The sequence below is a fragment of the Thalassophryne amazonica genome, chromosome 2, assembly GCF_902500255.1.
Source record: "Thalassophryne amazonica chromosome 2, fThaAma1.1, whole genome shotgun sequence".
Classification (NCBI taxonomy): domain Eukaryota; kingdom Metazoa; phylum Chordata; class Actinopteri; order Batrachoidiformes; family Batrachoididae; genus Thalassophryne; species Thalassophryne amazonica.
In genome coordinates this window covers 94200927-94213674 of record NC_047104.1, presented here as the reverse complement: position 1 = coordinate 94213674, position 12748 = coordinate 94200927, and the positions used below count along the sequence as shown (strand labels likewise).

Sequence of the window (12748 nt, the reverse complement as noted above, 5' to 3'; positions counted from 1 at the left end):
ATATAGTTAATAGAACTAAAAATATTACTTGACTGAATAAATTGAATCAGCCAATATGCTGATTCATCAATTTATGAAATCACAATGTACAAAAAACACTTTTTATTTTTTCAACAAAATATGGTTTAAATTTCATGTCAAACATCCGCAAAGACCTGCAAATCTGAGTGCATATATAAAAATGGTCCTGCAATAAGTAAACTTTGGGCCTGAAACACTTCCTTTAAACTTCTGTGACACAACAGAAACCCATACAGAGCATCCAGAAAGTATTCACAGTGCTTCATTTTTCTTTTGTTATCTATTAGATAAGTATTCGCTGTTTCACAGTTGTGAATATCGCACCATCTCGCGGTCCATGACTCACGCGAGAGGTCAGTTTCAGCAGAGTTCCGGTTCAGGGCAGAATGTAAATGAACCTCGTGAAGTATGGACAACAAGACAACATCGGGACACGGCAGAAGTCCATCACAGGTGCTACACCTCCTCTTGATAACCCTCTCAGCTTGGGAGAAAATGTCAACATCGTGAAGCTTAGGGCTAGTGGCCGGCGATCACCTTAGTATTTCTTCTGTTTTTCTTCTTGCTTAATACTGGCAAATTATACTGCATTTGTTGTCTTTCCAATGCCAGTTCCTGCCACTGAAAAACATCCCCACAGCATGATGCTGCCGCCACCATGCTTGACTGTAGGGATGATGCCTGGCATTCACACCAAGCAGCTCAATCTTTGTCCCATTAGACCACAGATTTTTGTTTCTCATGGTCTGAGAGTCCTTCAGGTGCCTTTTGGCAAACTCCAGGTGGGCTGCCATTTGTCTTTTACGAATGAGTGGCTTTCGTCTCGCCACTCCTTAGTACAGGCCTGATTGGTGGATTGCTGCAGAGATGGTTGTCCTTCTGGAAGGTTCTTCTCTCTCCACAGAGGAATGCTGGAGCTCTGACAGAGTGACCATCCGGTTCTTGCTTACCTGCCTGACTAAGGTCCTTCTCGCCCGATTGCTCAGTTTAGACGGGCAGCCAGCTGAAGAGTCCTGGTGGATCTGAACTTCTTCCATTTACAGACGATGGAGGCCACTGTGCTCATTCTGCACCTTCAAACCAGCAGAAATGTTTCTGTACCCTGTACCTTTCCCCAGAGTTGTGCCTTGAGACAATCCTGTCTCAGAGGTCTACGGACAATTCCTTTGACTTCGTGCTTGGTTTGTGCTCAGACCTGCACTGTCAGCTGTGAGACCTTATATGTAAACACGTGTGTGTCTTTACAAATCATGTCCAATCAACTGAATTTACCCCAAGTGGACTCTAATTAAGCTGAAGAAACATCTCAAGAGTGATCAGTGGATTCAGGATGAACCTGAGCTCAATTTGGCAAAGGCTGGGAATACTTGTGATTTATTAGGGCTTTTTAAATTTATTATTTTTAATAAATTTCCAAAAATCTAAAACACAAAACTTTTTTCATATTGTCATTATGGGATATAGTGAGTAAAATTTTGAGGGGGGGGGGGGTTGGGGGGGGAATGAATTTTATCTACTTTGGAATAAGGCTGTAACATAACAAAATGTGGTAAAAGTGATGCAGGGCGAATACTTTCTCGATGCACCATATAATAATGCTTGGTTCCCCAGTGATAGAAGCCCAAGAGGCTTTTGGTATACTTTGCAATACCCCCACAGGACCTCTGGGTGGAAAAAAAGGAGATGCTGTTGCAATCATTATTGTAATAACTGTCACTATACCACAACTGTAACAATAATGGTTCAACTTCTGTCCAATTTTACCCACTATTCTAATAATTATTTGGAAAGTGATTATCTTAATAATCTGAAGACAGATTCTATATTCATGGAAAGTGGCAGTTACATTAATAGCATTTATTGCAATAGCAGTTGAGGGTACCGTACATTTTGTCCTATATTACAATAATTGCAATAGTAACAGTTAGGCTATTATAGTAGTGGTTTAGTTTAGTTTACTGTTCACTCCTACTACTGTAACAATTACAATAGTGACAGCTATTACAACAGTGGTTCCTGTGCATTTTGTCATAACAGCAACTGCAAGAGTAACCATTATAGCAGTTTAGTTAACTGTGCCATCACTCCCACTACTTTAAAGTGTAAGTGACACTATATGTAATGTTTGTTTTTGAGTATTTAAGATTAAAATTAAAACAACAGTTTGAAATTTATGCTTTCCTGGTGTGCAGTCACTAAGGAGATAAATATTTGGATATTGAACCGCGTGCCACTAAAAACCAGGAACTTCTGGGCAAGTCTTGACATTGGAGAAGAAGGAGGAAGTGCACGAGAACCTTTACCTTAATAGCCCCATTAATTTATGGATTTTTGCAGGCTACTGCTCTGACCTGTTTCCACCGAGTGGTTCGGGTCGGTACTGCACGGTCTTTTCGATGTCAGAACAGTTCATTCTTGCCGGAAGAATCCTTTTGATTGGCAGGTGGACCACTTATGATGACAAGAGCACACGCACGGTGTCTGTGGCTTCTCCACTCGACACAGAAGCAAAACTGAGTTTTTCACATTATTTGATTGTTTTGTGGATCATGGGATAATTTCGTTGTGTGCAGACTGAGATGTTATGAGCAGATAAGGTGCTGGGAGTCTTTCAACTTGCGGCGCAAAGTGGCTCGTTAACAGCAGAGACTTGAACCATCGTGGACTTTTCTTCAGCCAGGACAACGAATTACATTATTTTCAGACGTTTTCATAAGACTGAAGATAATGTCACTAAAACAGACAGGTAAGACTATATTATTTACTCCTTGTGTGAATGGTTTTAATATTTAATAATGTGTTACGCTACTAATGTACAGTACACGAACTATTCAAGAAGGAAACAATATTTATTTTAAAAATAGCTGATATTTTCAATCCATACCATTTTTTGGATTTGAAATGTATCTGTTTCTAAGAAAAAAATAAAAAATAAAATACAAAATCCACACTTCATCACTTTTTCTGATGTTAAAGACAGTAAAACAAACTTTTAATCAGTTGATTATGACCACAGAGCTGGGAAAAAAGTTTATAATCTCCTGCATTATTTATTTATTTTTATAATCACCATTCTGTGTTCTGAACTCTGCCAGTATTGTTACTGTTATCAGACTGAAGGTTTTCCTCCAAGGTTTCTTCTCCCTCACTGAGGTCTAAATAAGGTTCAAAACCATAAAGCTGCCCCCCCACAGCTGCTTCAGAATAACCTTCAGACTGGACTTTAAAAAAAAAAAAAAAAGCGCCGCCATACTAGAAAAAAAAATCGTCTAAAAACAGCTTGACCTCTGCTGTGTTTGCAATTGATTTGCACTTGAATCAGCAGGTGCCGTTCTCGTGATGATGTAACAACAATATGGCCGTGGCTGAGGGTTGAAATAGAGCGCAGGCTTCAGACAAGTGTGGTTTATCCTTCACATGCGCATTTATTGACTTGTATTGCTCAGGATTTTTCAAATAAACACTTCATTTTTAGTGATTATTTGTGCACATTTTTTGGTGTTACCTACACTTTAATAACAACAAAAGTGACAGTTATTAAAATAGTGGTTTCCTGTGCATTTTGTCCTACTATAACAGTAATTGCAAGAGTAACATTATAGTAGTGGTTAGTCAGCTGTGCATTTACTCCAACTACTTTATTAATTACAATAGTGACAGTTATTACAATAATGGTTTATTACAACAACAGTTTAGTTTACTGTGCATTTGCTCCCAGTACTGTAATAATTACAATAGTGACAGTTATTAGGGTCCAAGCACCAGCAAAACTGGTTGAAGGACCCTATTGTTTTTGTGCTGATTTCTATTTTTTTATTATTATTATTTTTCTAGGCAAAAACATCAATGGGCAGCAAAAACCAGGCGGAGCTGAAATGTGAACTTTACAGGGTTGGTAGATTCAGGAAAAGCTCACCATATACAAAAATGGCTGACGAAAAACGCGAGGTGGAGTTATCTAATATATAAAGCTGAGTGTGTGTTTGCTATACACAGCCACAGTAATTAAGCAGTCCACACCAAACTTACTATGGTGACTGGGGACACCAAGGAGGAGGTTACTGGGGCCTTTAGGATGAAAGTAGATGTGCGCGAACACATACACACAGTCAGTCTTATATATTAAATCACAACCCGCTCACTGGAGCCCTTATTTTTGCAGTTCATGTGATACTCAGGTCAGGTAGCAAGCATCACACTTTACTTACTACGTAGTAGTGGCTTGCTAGGGGGCACTTTAATTACAATCTGAACAGGCCAGCACACGCTGTGTGCCAGTTAAAGCATGCGCTTTTTCAATTAAAATGTACCTGCTGTGTACGGCATGACACAGCATTGCAGTGATATGACATGTTATCACCTTTGCTCATCATTCACTTGAGTCTCATAAATGTCACAATTTGCTCTATGAAAATTAATGAAGACAACATACACACAATACAACTTACTATACCTTAAACAGAAGTGACATGTGACATACAATGACATGGCTAAAATTCTTCTCTATTACCCGTGCATGTAACTCAGCTGGTAAATAATAAAAATGTGTCGAGATTAATAACTTTTGATCCATGTGGTAAAACATAGAAAAACTTTATAGCATTGTGATCATGGAGTGAGCTGTGGCTCGTTTACACCTAGATAGTTTTTTTTTTCGCAATATTGCAAAATTGGCCCGAACAAACTCGCTTCTGGATTTTTGACGCAGAAAAGCCAGATTGATGTCAGAACGTTCTCTGGGTCATGAATCTTAATAACTGGACTGGAAACTTTAAAATATGTTGCTGTTTGCAATTTTCATGGCTTCGAGTGTAACCATGTATGATGCTCTTTACTTCATGATGCAGTGCAAACGCTGGTGGAACTGCACCACTAGATGGCACTGTAAAGATTGTTTTCACTGAATTTCAAAAGGTACAAAATCACTCAGAATCTCATGTAGATTTTCCCTGAAAATCCTACAAAGTGCTGTTTTACGGTGAGACCAAAGATGATGATAAATCACGTCTTATTATTTAATATTTTAAAATTCATTTTAGAACAGCTGAAACAACTCAAAATGTGCTCTCATTAATGGATGGACCAAATACCGCCAAATTTGCCAGCTTCAGCCAGAATACTGTTTATGGTGTTTAGAGCACAGTACAAACTGTATATTAAAAATGCTAGACGGCACTATAAATAATAAAAGTGGTTTGAAAAAAACAAACAAACAAAAACCTCTAATAAATTTTGATCTGCCAGTCGCACATCGGGGAAACCTTATTCCTGTTCTGATTAGTGGCTTAAGATTTTTCCAGAAAAACTATCTAGGCCTCTTTGTGCCAAGATAAGTTTTGCAAAATAGGCCGGCGCAAAGTCGTCTCTGGATTTTTAATGCAGAAAGGCCAGATTGGTGTCACAACATTCTCTGGAGTGTCACTCTGAGAAATTGGACTGGAAACCTTGATTTTTTTTTTATTTTTTAAACTGTTTAGAAGTTTCTTGACGGAATTTGACCATATGTGATGGTATTTAATTAATGACGGGTTTTCTCAGTAGGATTGCCAAATGGCATGAAATTTGGGATTATCCGAGAGCACAGAACAACCTAACCATATCCAGAAAAAAATGCTAGGTGGTGCTATAAATAATATGCTTTCATTGGGCAGTATGTCTCATGGCCATGTTCTTGGTCTGTTTGATAATTTCATATCTCCTCTGGGACCCCACGATGCATACTGTTTCATACTTTTGCTTACCACGCTACACAGACAAAACAGAGTTTTACTTTTACACACATCATTTATATACAATGTCAGGAGTCACCGCTCAAACGTCAAATGCAACATTTTTCAACCAATCACATAGCTTTACTGATCCATGCTGAGGGCAATGGGCCGTGGGGAGGCAGAAGAGGCAGGCAGAGTGCTGTGTGATCAACTTGCATGCTGTTGTAACAACTTTCTGTTTAGTGAAGGCATCTTTCAATACAACATCTAAAATTGAAGTCCGTTTCCTGTCAGTTTCTGAGAGTCTTCTGAGCTCTCCACAAACTACACATTAACCCGGGAAAATTGGGGAAACCACCCTACACTTTGACAAATGCAGCTTCTAATAAATTGTGAAATTTCAGTCACACATAGGACAAGTGAGTGAAAAAACAAGGGGGCAGCCTTACATCCAGGATACTGTTAACATTTCTTGTACTCGATTTGGTAAAATATACCACAAGGTATCCTTAAATGTTGTTCAGACGTTCACAACGAACAATGTATCCAGATTTGCAAAGATCACATTTTGATGAACTGTTAGGTTGGAAATATGGTGTTCTGCTTTCGCCAGTAGTTTCACACTGAACAGTAATTATCAGGATGTTGCTGCAGCAAACAGGGATTCTTCTTCATCTTCTGTTTTTGTGGTAGGCCAATCAACTGACCAGTGCATTACTGCCACCATTTGATGGGAAGCCCATCACCGCCCAGGAATACAAAAGAATACATTTTGGGCAAAATGAAACGTGCACTTTCTGTTGCCACTTACTTCTCGTAGTCCCTGCTTGGGGCAGGCCAGAATCCAAGGGGGTGCTTGGACCCTTAATATCTGCTTGCAAATCTAGTTAAAATAATCCTTTACTAGCCCCACTAGTATGGGGAAATTTACGTAGTGTTTTATTACAATACCATCTGAAACAGCATTCATGTCCGCTACTGCAGTAGTTATCACAACCATGACAGTAGTTGTACAACAACTGCCTCCTCTTTGAAGAAAAAGACTGACAGGCAACAGCTCCTTTTAGGGATGTTCTGATTAAGTTATTTATTTATTTAATTTTTGGCCCCAATCCTGACAAGTCATTTATTGATCATCCTAAGTCTAATCTCAATTATTGTTTTCCTAGAAATACACTTACACAGAACACTCTGCAAGCATATTAAAATGAATACATCTGACAACAGAACAGCTCTGACATCCATTAAGAAAAACCTATCTTCAAGCCAAGCTGCTCCTTGATGTTTTCATTTCTAAACAAAAATCTTAGTCATCATCAATTCCACTTAGATTACGTGGAATACAATGCTCCACTAAGTGACAGTGCAACATTGTGTTAGTAAAACTAGAACACTAATACTGTTTGAACAACATTGTTGTAATAATGGTGGTTGTTTTAGTTGTTAAAAATACATTCATCCTTATTTTATTATTTTATTATAAATTATTATGCACAAAAATTTCTACCATTTCCAAATTGTGGTTATGGCCATTAGTTACAGTATAAATCACACAAATATAAAAAAAATCAGAATCCTTACTAATTTCTTTGTCTTTTGGCTGCTCCCAGGTATTCAGGGCCACCACAATAGATCACGTACAGATCTCCAATAGGATTTGGCACAGGATAAATTGTAAATGGACTGGATTTATATAGCACTTTTCCATCTGCATCAGAAGCTCAAAGCACTTCACAATTATGCCTCTCATTCACCCATTCATACAAACACACACACACACACACCTGTGTTAGGGTGCTGCCATGCAAGGCGCTCACCACACACCGAGAGCAACTAAGGGATTAAGGACCTTGCCCTTGCCTCACTGATTTTCTGGGCTGACTGGGTTTTGAACAGAGGATCCCCCACTGATCTCTAGATATTACTGGATAGCTCACTGGAATGGAATGAGATTTATTATCATTGTCATTACAAATGCAACAACAACAACGAGATTACATTTACACTCCAATTACCTCAGAATACAGCAATTAATCTACAATTATTACTTGTTTACCGTAATAATGGCACACATCAAAATTAAAGACAACACATATACATTTGACATTATGTGCTCTAAACTTGAAGCAGTCCGTCATCCGAATTGAGGCAAAGTGGGTGAAGGCCGCAGCAAATGTGAGTTGCGCCGTCAATATTGACCAATATTTCTGAAACAAACTGGCCACCATATTACCACTCTGATGTACCGCTCCTGGACACTCTCTTCTATTGATCTTTAATGAGGTGCACGCAACTTTATTCTTTGTAATTTTGTTTAAAAAATACCTTCATGTGCAGCTATAAACTGTGAAAATCGCCAGATCAAAGGCTGCGGACGAACATTTCACCTGTGAGTATGATTGAAATGGAAAGTAATGAACAATCATTTGAAGAGTTCTAGGCCTTATTCCAGCATATAGGCAAAGATAATAATGATAATAATAATAATAATAATAAGTGGCTTATTAACATGTGTAGCCACATGTATTGTATTTGGACGAACTATTTTAAAACATTTATTATGTCTACTTGTGCATAGTTTTGGAACTTTATTACTTGTATTAGGCTGAAGCTCAGAGCTGTGTGTAATAAATGTTGTCACTGCAGGGAAAACTCTCCTGTAGCTAGTTAAGTGGTGTTTTATTCTTTTAGTGCAACTTTAAAAATAAATTAAAAAAAATCCACTATTTCTGTGTTATCTATCATGACTTTTGTTATCCACCCACTTTTGTTCATGATATGGTACCAATACACACACACATTATATAAGGATTAAACAACGAGTAGCCATGCATTATACGGTTTGAATGCATGACGCGGAGTCTAAAACACCACGACGTGAAGCGGAGTGGTGTTACTCCGCGAAGTGCATTCAAACCGTATAATGCATGGCTTCAAGTTGTTTAATCCGCTTATACCATGGTCCCACACAGTGAGCTAACACACAAATATTTAAGTTAACAGAACTTGATAAAAATGCATAAGTATTTGGGACTATTTTATGCCAGTCTCAAGATATTTTCATCCTTGGCAACCGTTCTCTTCTTCTTTCCTGTCTTCAATCTTGTCCAGTTCGTCCGATGTTAAATCTTTATGCCATTGCTTTTGCTGTTCTTCTCGTTTGCTCTCCTCTTCCCATTGCTCAAACGTTTTATTTTCAACAAAAATATTAAAATTCACTTGGAAATCCATGTTTTATTGTATTTCTGTCATTCACCTGCCAAAACACAACTGATCTGCGCCAACTAATTTGCGCGTTGCTATGGTGACAACCAGAGCGGAGTGATATTACAGTGACTTAACTCGACGAAATACCATCCCTGGTTCTCAAGACCAGGCACCTAAGTGGCTCTACTCTACTCTTTTCTACTCTCCTATTTTACTCTTCCTTTTTAGATATAACTTTGTATACTGGCATAGCTGCACCTTAGAATTGGAATATAATTTATAAGATATACCTTACTGAATTTTCATGTGCATATACACGAAAATAATGCACACCAGTTAGACCTGGAATTCTCACTGACCATGGTGTGGTCTCTCTCTCACACACACACACACACACACACACACACACACACACACACACACACACACACACACACACACACACACACACACACACACACACACACACACACACACACACACACACACACACACACACACACACACACACACACACACACACACAAGCTTGCTGATGATACCACAACACTTGTACAAACTTTGATTAAAAAATGATAATTTTTAGAATTGAGTATTTGTCCCAGTGGGATATGAGTAAGTGAGAATAGAAGGGAAGAAAGTGTCAAAGTAATAAAAGAAAGAAAGAAAATAAATCAAATAGCTAATCATGACAGGCATGGATTAGGAGGGATCAATCTTACATTATCCTAAGAACAAAAATAAGTAAATAAGAGAATCAGCTCAGTTATTACTTGAAACTGTTGACGTTCTAATAAGCTGTCTTTGTGCGGGCTGCATAAGTTGGGAGTGGCAAGATGGCCCCCAGCTTGCTTCAGCGGATTGTACGGAGTGTGCGGGCCTATGAGCTATCCAGTAATATATAGAGATCAGTGGGATTCCCTGGTCTGAAGCCCATCGCTTAAAAACTAGATCATCACCTCCCAGGTTTTTACACCAGATGTCCTTTCTGCAACTCAAGTTCTACATGGGGAAACACACACAGTCCCTTGTTCTCTCAGCAAGGCACTAACCTTCACCTACTCCGCTTCCAGGTGCACTAAGAGCAGGTGGCTGCTGAATCTTTAACTAGAAACTAAAATTTTGTTTTTAAATTGTACCAGCAGAATATTATAATATTATTCCCTATAATTAATAAGGCAAGTGTCGGTTTTATGAATTCAGTGGGTCCGCAAAATTCCTCAGTTCTGAAATTTTGTTTTCTGATTGATACCGCGCAATAACACACAAAACACCATGTAGTTGCTTCAAGTTGTTTGTGAATGCCAGGGTGCTGGTGGACATTAAAGTCATTGCTGCTTCTACTTTACATTTCCACTTCATGTTTGCTTATGTTGTGTCACAATTAGGGATGGGTATCGAGAACCAGTTCCTTTCGGGTATCATTAAGAAATGATTCGATCCACCGACGTCAATAACCTTTTTGCTTAACGATTCCCTTATCGGTCCTTCAGAGTGGCTGTTATTTTTGGGGGTGTTTGTCAGGAAAATGATAATTTCTCTACACTGATTACACACCCTGCAGCGCGGCTTTACTTTGAACCAATTGAAGCAGTGATTCGTAGATCGAAGCAGTGCTTCGATCTGCTTCATTGGTTCATTGCTTTATCTTAATTTTAAACCATAAAGAGCATACGTCTGAGTAATATTTACCTTTTTATGTTAAACTGACATGTTATGGTCTTCTGAAACAGTTGAGAGATGTATTTTATAACTTAAAAACAGGGCCGATGCTAACACGTTAGCATGTCTATGGCATTTTCAATGTTAAAGTTAGCATTAAACTGTTCGCATCTCAGCACCTTTGTGTGCAGTTGTTTTCTGTATAATAATTAATGGCTCAGCGCTTGTTGTAAAAGAGTCAAACTGTATTTTTTCATTTATTTTATTCATATATTAATAATAATAGCAACAACAACAATAACAGTAATAACTCATAATAACTAATAATGCTACAATGCAATTTTAGAGAAAGAGACAAAAAGAACCTGATGAAACAAAAAACAGTTCCTCCAGAACTATCTGCCCAGCTAGAAAACTGCTGCATCCTAGTAAGAGCAGAATACTACTGGAATAAATTGGAATAAGGAAAGCTGGGTTTTTTCTCATCAAAATGGATGCTGCACTCACTGCAGTTTAATGTTTGGAATAGTACCAGATCGCATTTCAGAGCTTCTAGAATTCAAACATTTTTCGTGTGGGTGGTGTTGGGGGGTAATTTTGGGTTACAGCTTTTTTTGTTTTTCCACCACTTTCATCTCAATCGTGAGTCACTTTTGTACAGATTAAAGTTACTAACTTGGACTCCCGTCTTGATGCGAGAAATAAAGGAGAATCACCCTCCATTCTGTTCACACAGCTCCAAATGCTGTGCAGCTCTCTGCTGAGTCAAATTAGAATGTTAGAGTCCAGTCTGAATTAATAACTTCAAAGCGAAACGCTGTTTAAATCAAATGACACCTCTTTCCAAATGTTGTAATACAAACAAACTGCAATTGATCAAAATATTTTTGTCCTCCTAAAACAATACGTCCTGCGCTGATGTGCGGCAGCCGGCTGAGTTCAGTTCAGAGTAGAGGTGGGCGGATCGATCTTAATAGATACCAACACTGGTATTAATAATGAACAATCCTTGTGTAAAAAGATCAATACTCAAGCTGAAAAAGTATCGGTATCGGCGATACTCAGTCTGTATTTACTTGGTATTGGATCAATACCAAAATTCCCGGTATCGCCCACCTCTAACTCAGAGGTATGGAGAGACATTCATGCCAAAATGTCTGAAAGGAAATGCTTTTGACAAAAACTAGATTTTATTTATTTATGTCCAGAGATCATGGATCCAGTGACCAATTCAAAATGTTGTTGACATAGAAAACCTGTAAAGCCTCCTTTTAGTACACAGAAAATTCACAAGCGGTATCGATAAGGAATCGGATCGATAAGCGGAATCGATAGATAAAATCTTAATACCCATACCTAGTCACAATACTGGCAGCAATAAGACAAACAATTGTCTCCACAAAGTACAACCCTTCCTTATTTAATGGACGACCTATTAATGATAGTCAGGTCCATAAGTAGTTCAAGAGATTCGATTTATGTAAGGTGTCGTGAAAGGTTTTGCGCCCAGAAAACTCAGCGCCTTATCTTCTGACCTGAACCCCGGCACAAAACCTCTTACACTCTTCTTACACCGACCTCCTCAGCACAAAGCTGCTGGTAGACTCTCTCCAGGTCCTCCAGTTCTGTCAGAGCTGAGATAGTCTCCATAGTTATAGAAGAAACAGCGCCAGAGTCGCGTCTTGCCGCAGCATTCCCGCTGTCCGCCATCTTCCGCAAACAGTGCAGCAGGATACGAACACGTCACGGCAACAAGCAGCCGGGAAACTTTCCCCTCAGCGCTGCCTGTCAGGCTCTATGCACACATCTCCTGGTTTCTTCTTCTTCCTCGCGTTTAATGGCTGTTGGTAACCAGCTTACACGGATCATTACCGCCACCAGCTGGACTGGAGTGTAGGCTAACATCCCCAAATTAAAATAAGGAAAAAACAAACAAACAAACAAACAAAAAAACAAACAAAAAACAAAAAACTTACACCCTGTGCAATGATTCTGTATTCTTCAGATAGACAGATAAAAGTAACTGAAGAAGATCTCACCAGACTCTAGCGCAACTTCACACTGCCTGTTTTGGATTCAGGGGAAATAAACAAAGCTGCTGTCCAGTTAAAATGTGATGAAAATCCAAAACATTCTGTTCAAATTAT

At 38.7% G+C, this 12748-nt stretch overlaps 1 protein-coding gene across 1 annotated transcript in view; it reads right to left on the bottom strand.

Moving 5' to 3' along the window:
• The window catches only part of cog4 (component of oligomeric golgi complex 4), a 35239-nt gene extending 22862 nt beyond the window's left edge, over positions 1-12377 (bottom strand). Inside the window, 1 exon segment of the mRNA XM_034189603.1 lies at positions 12180-12377. Within this exon segment, the coding sequence (XP_034045494.1) occupies positions 12180-12311 (132 nt within the window). The 5' untranslated portion in view covers positions 12312-12377.
• Positions 12378-12748: the final 371 nt, after the last annotated feature.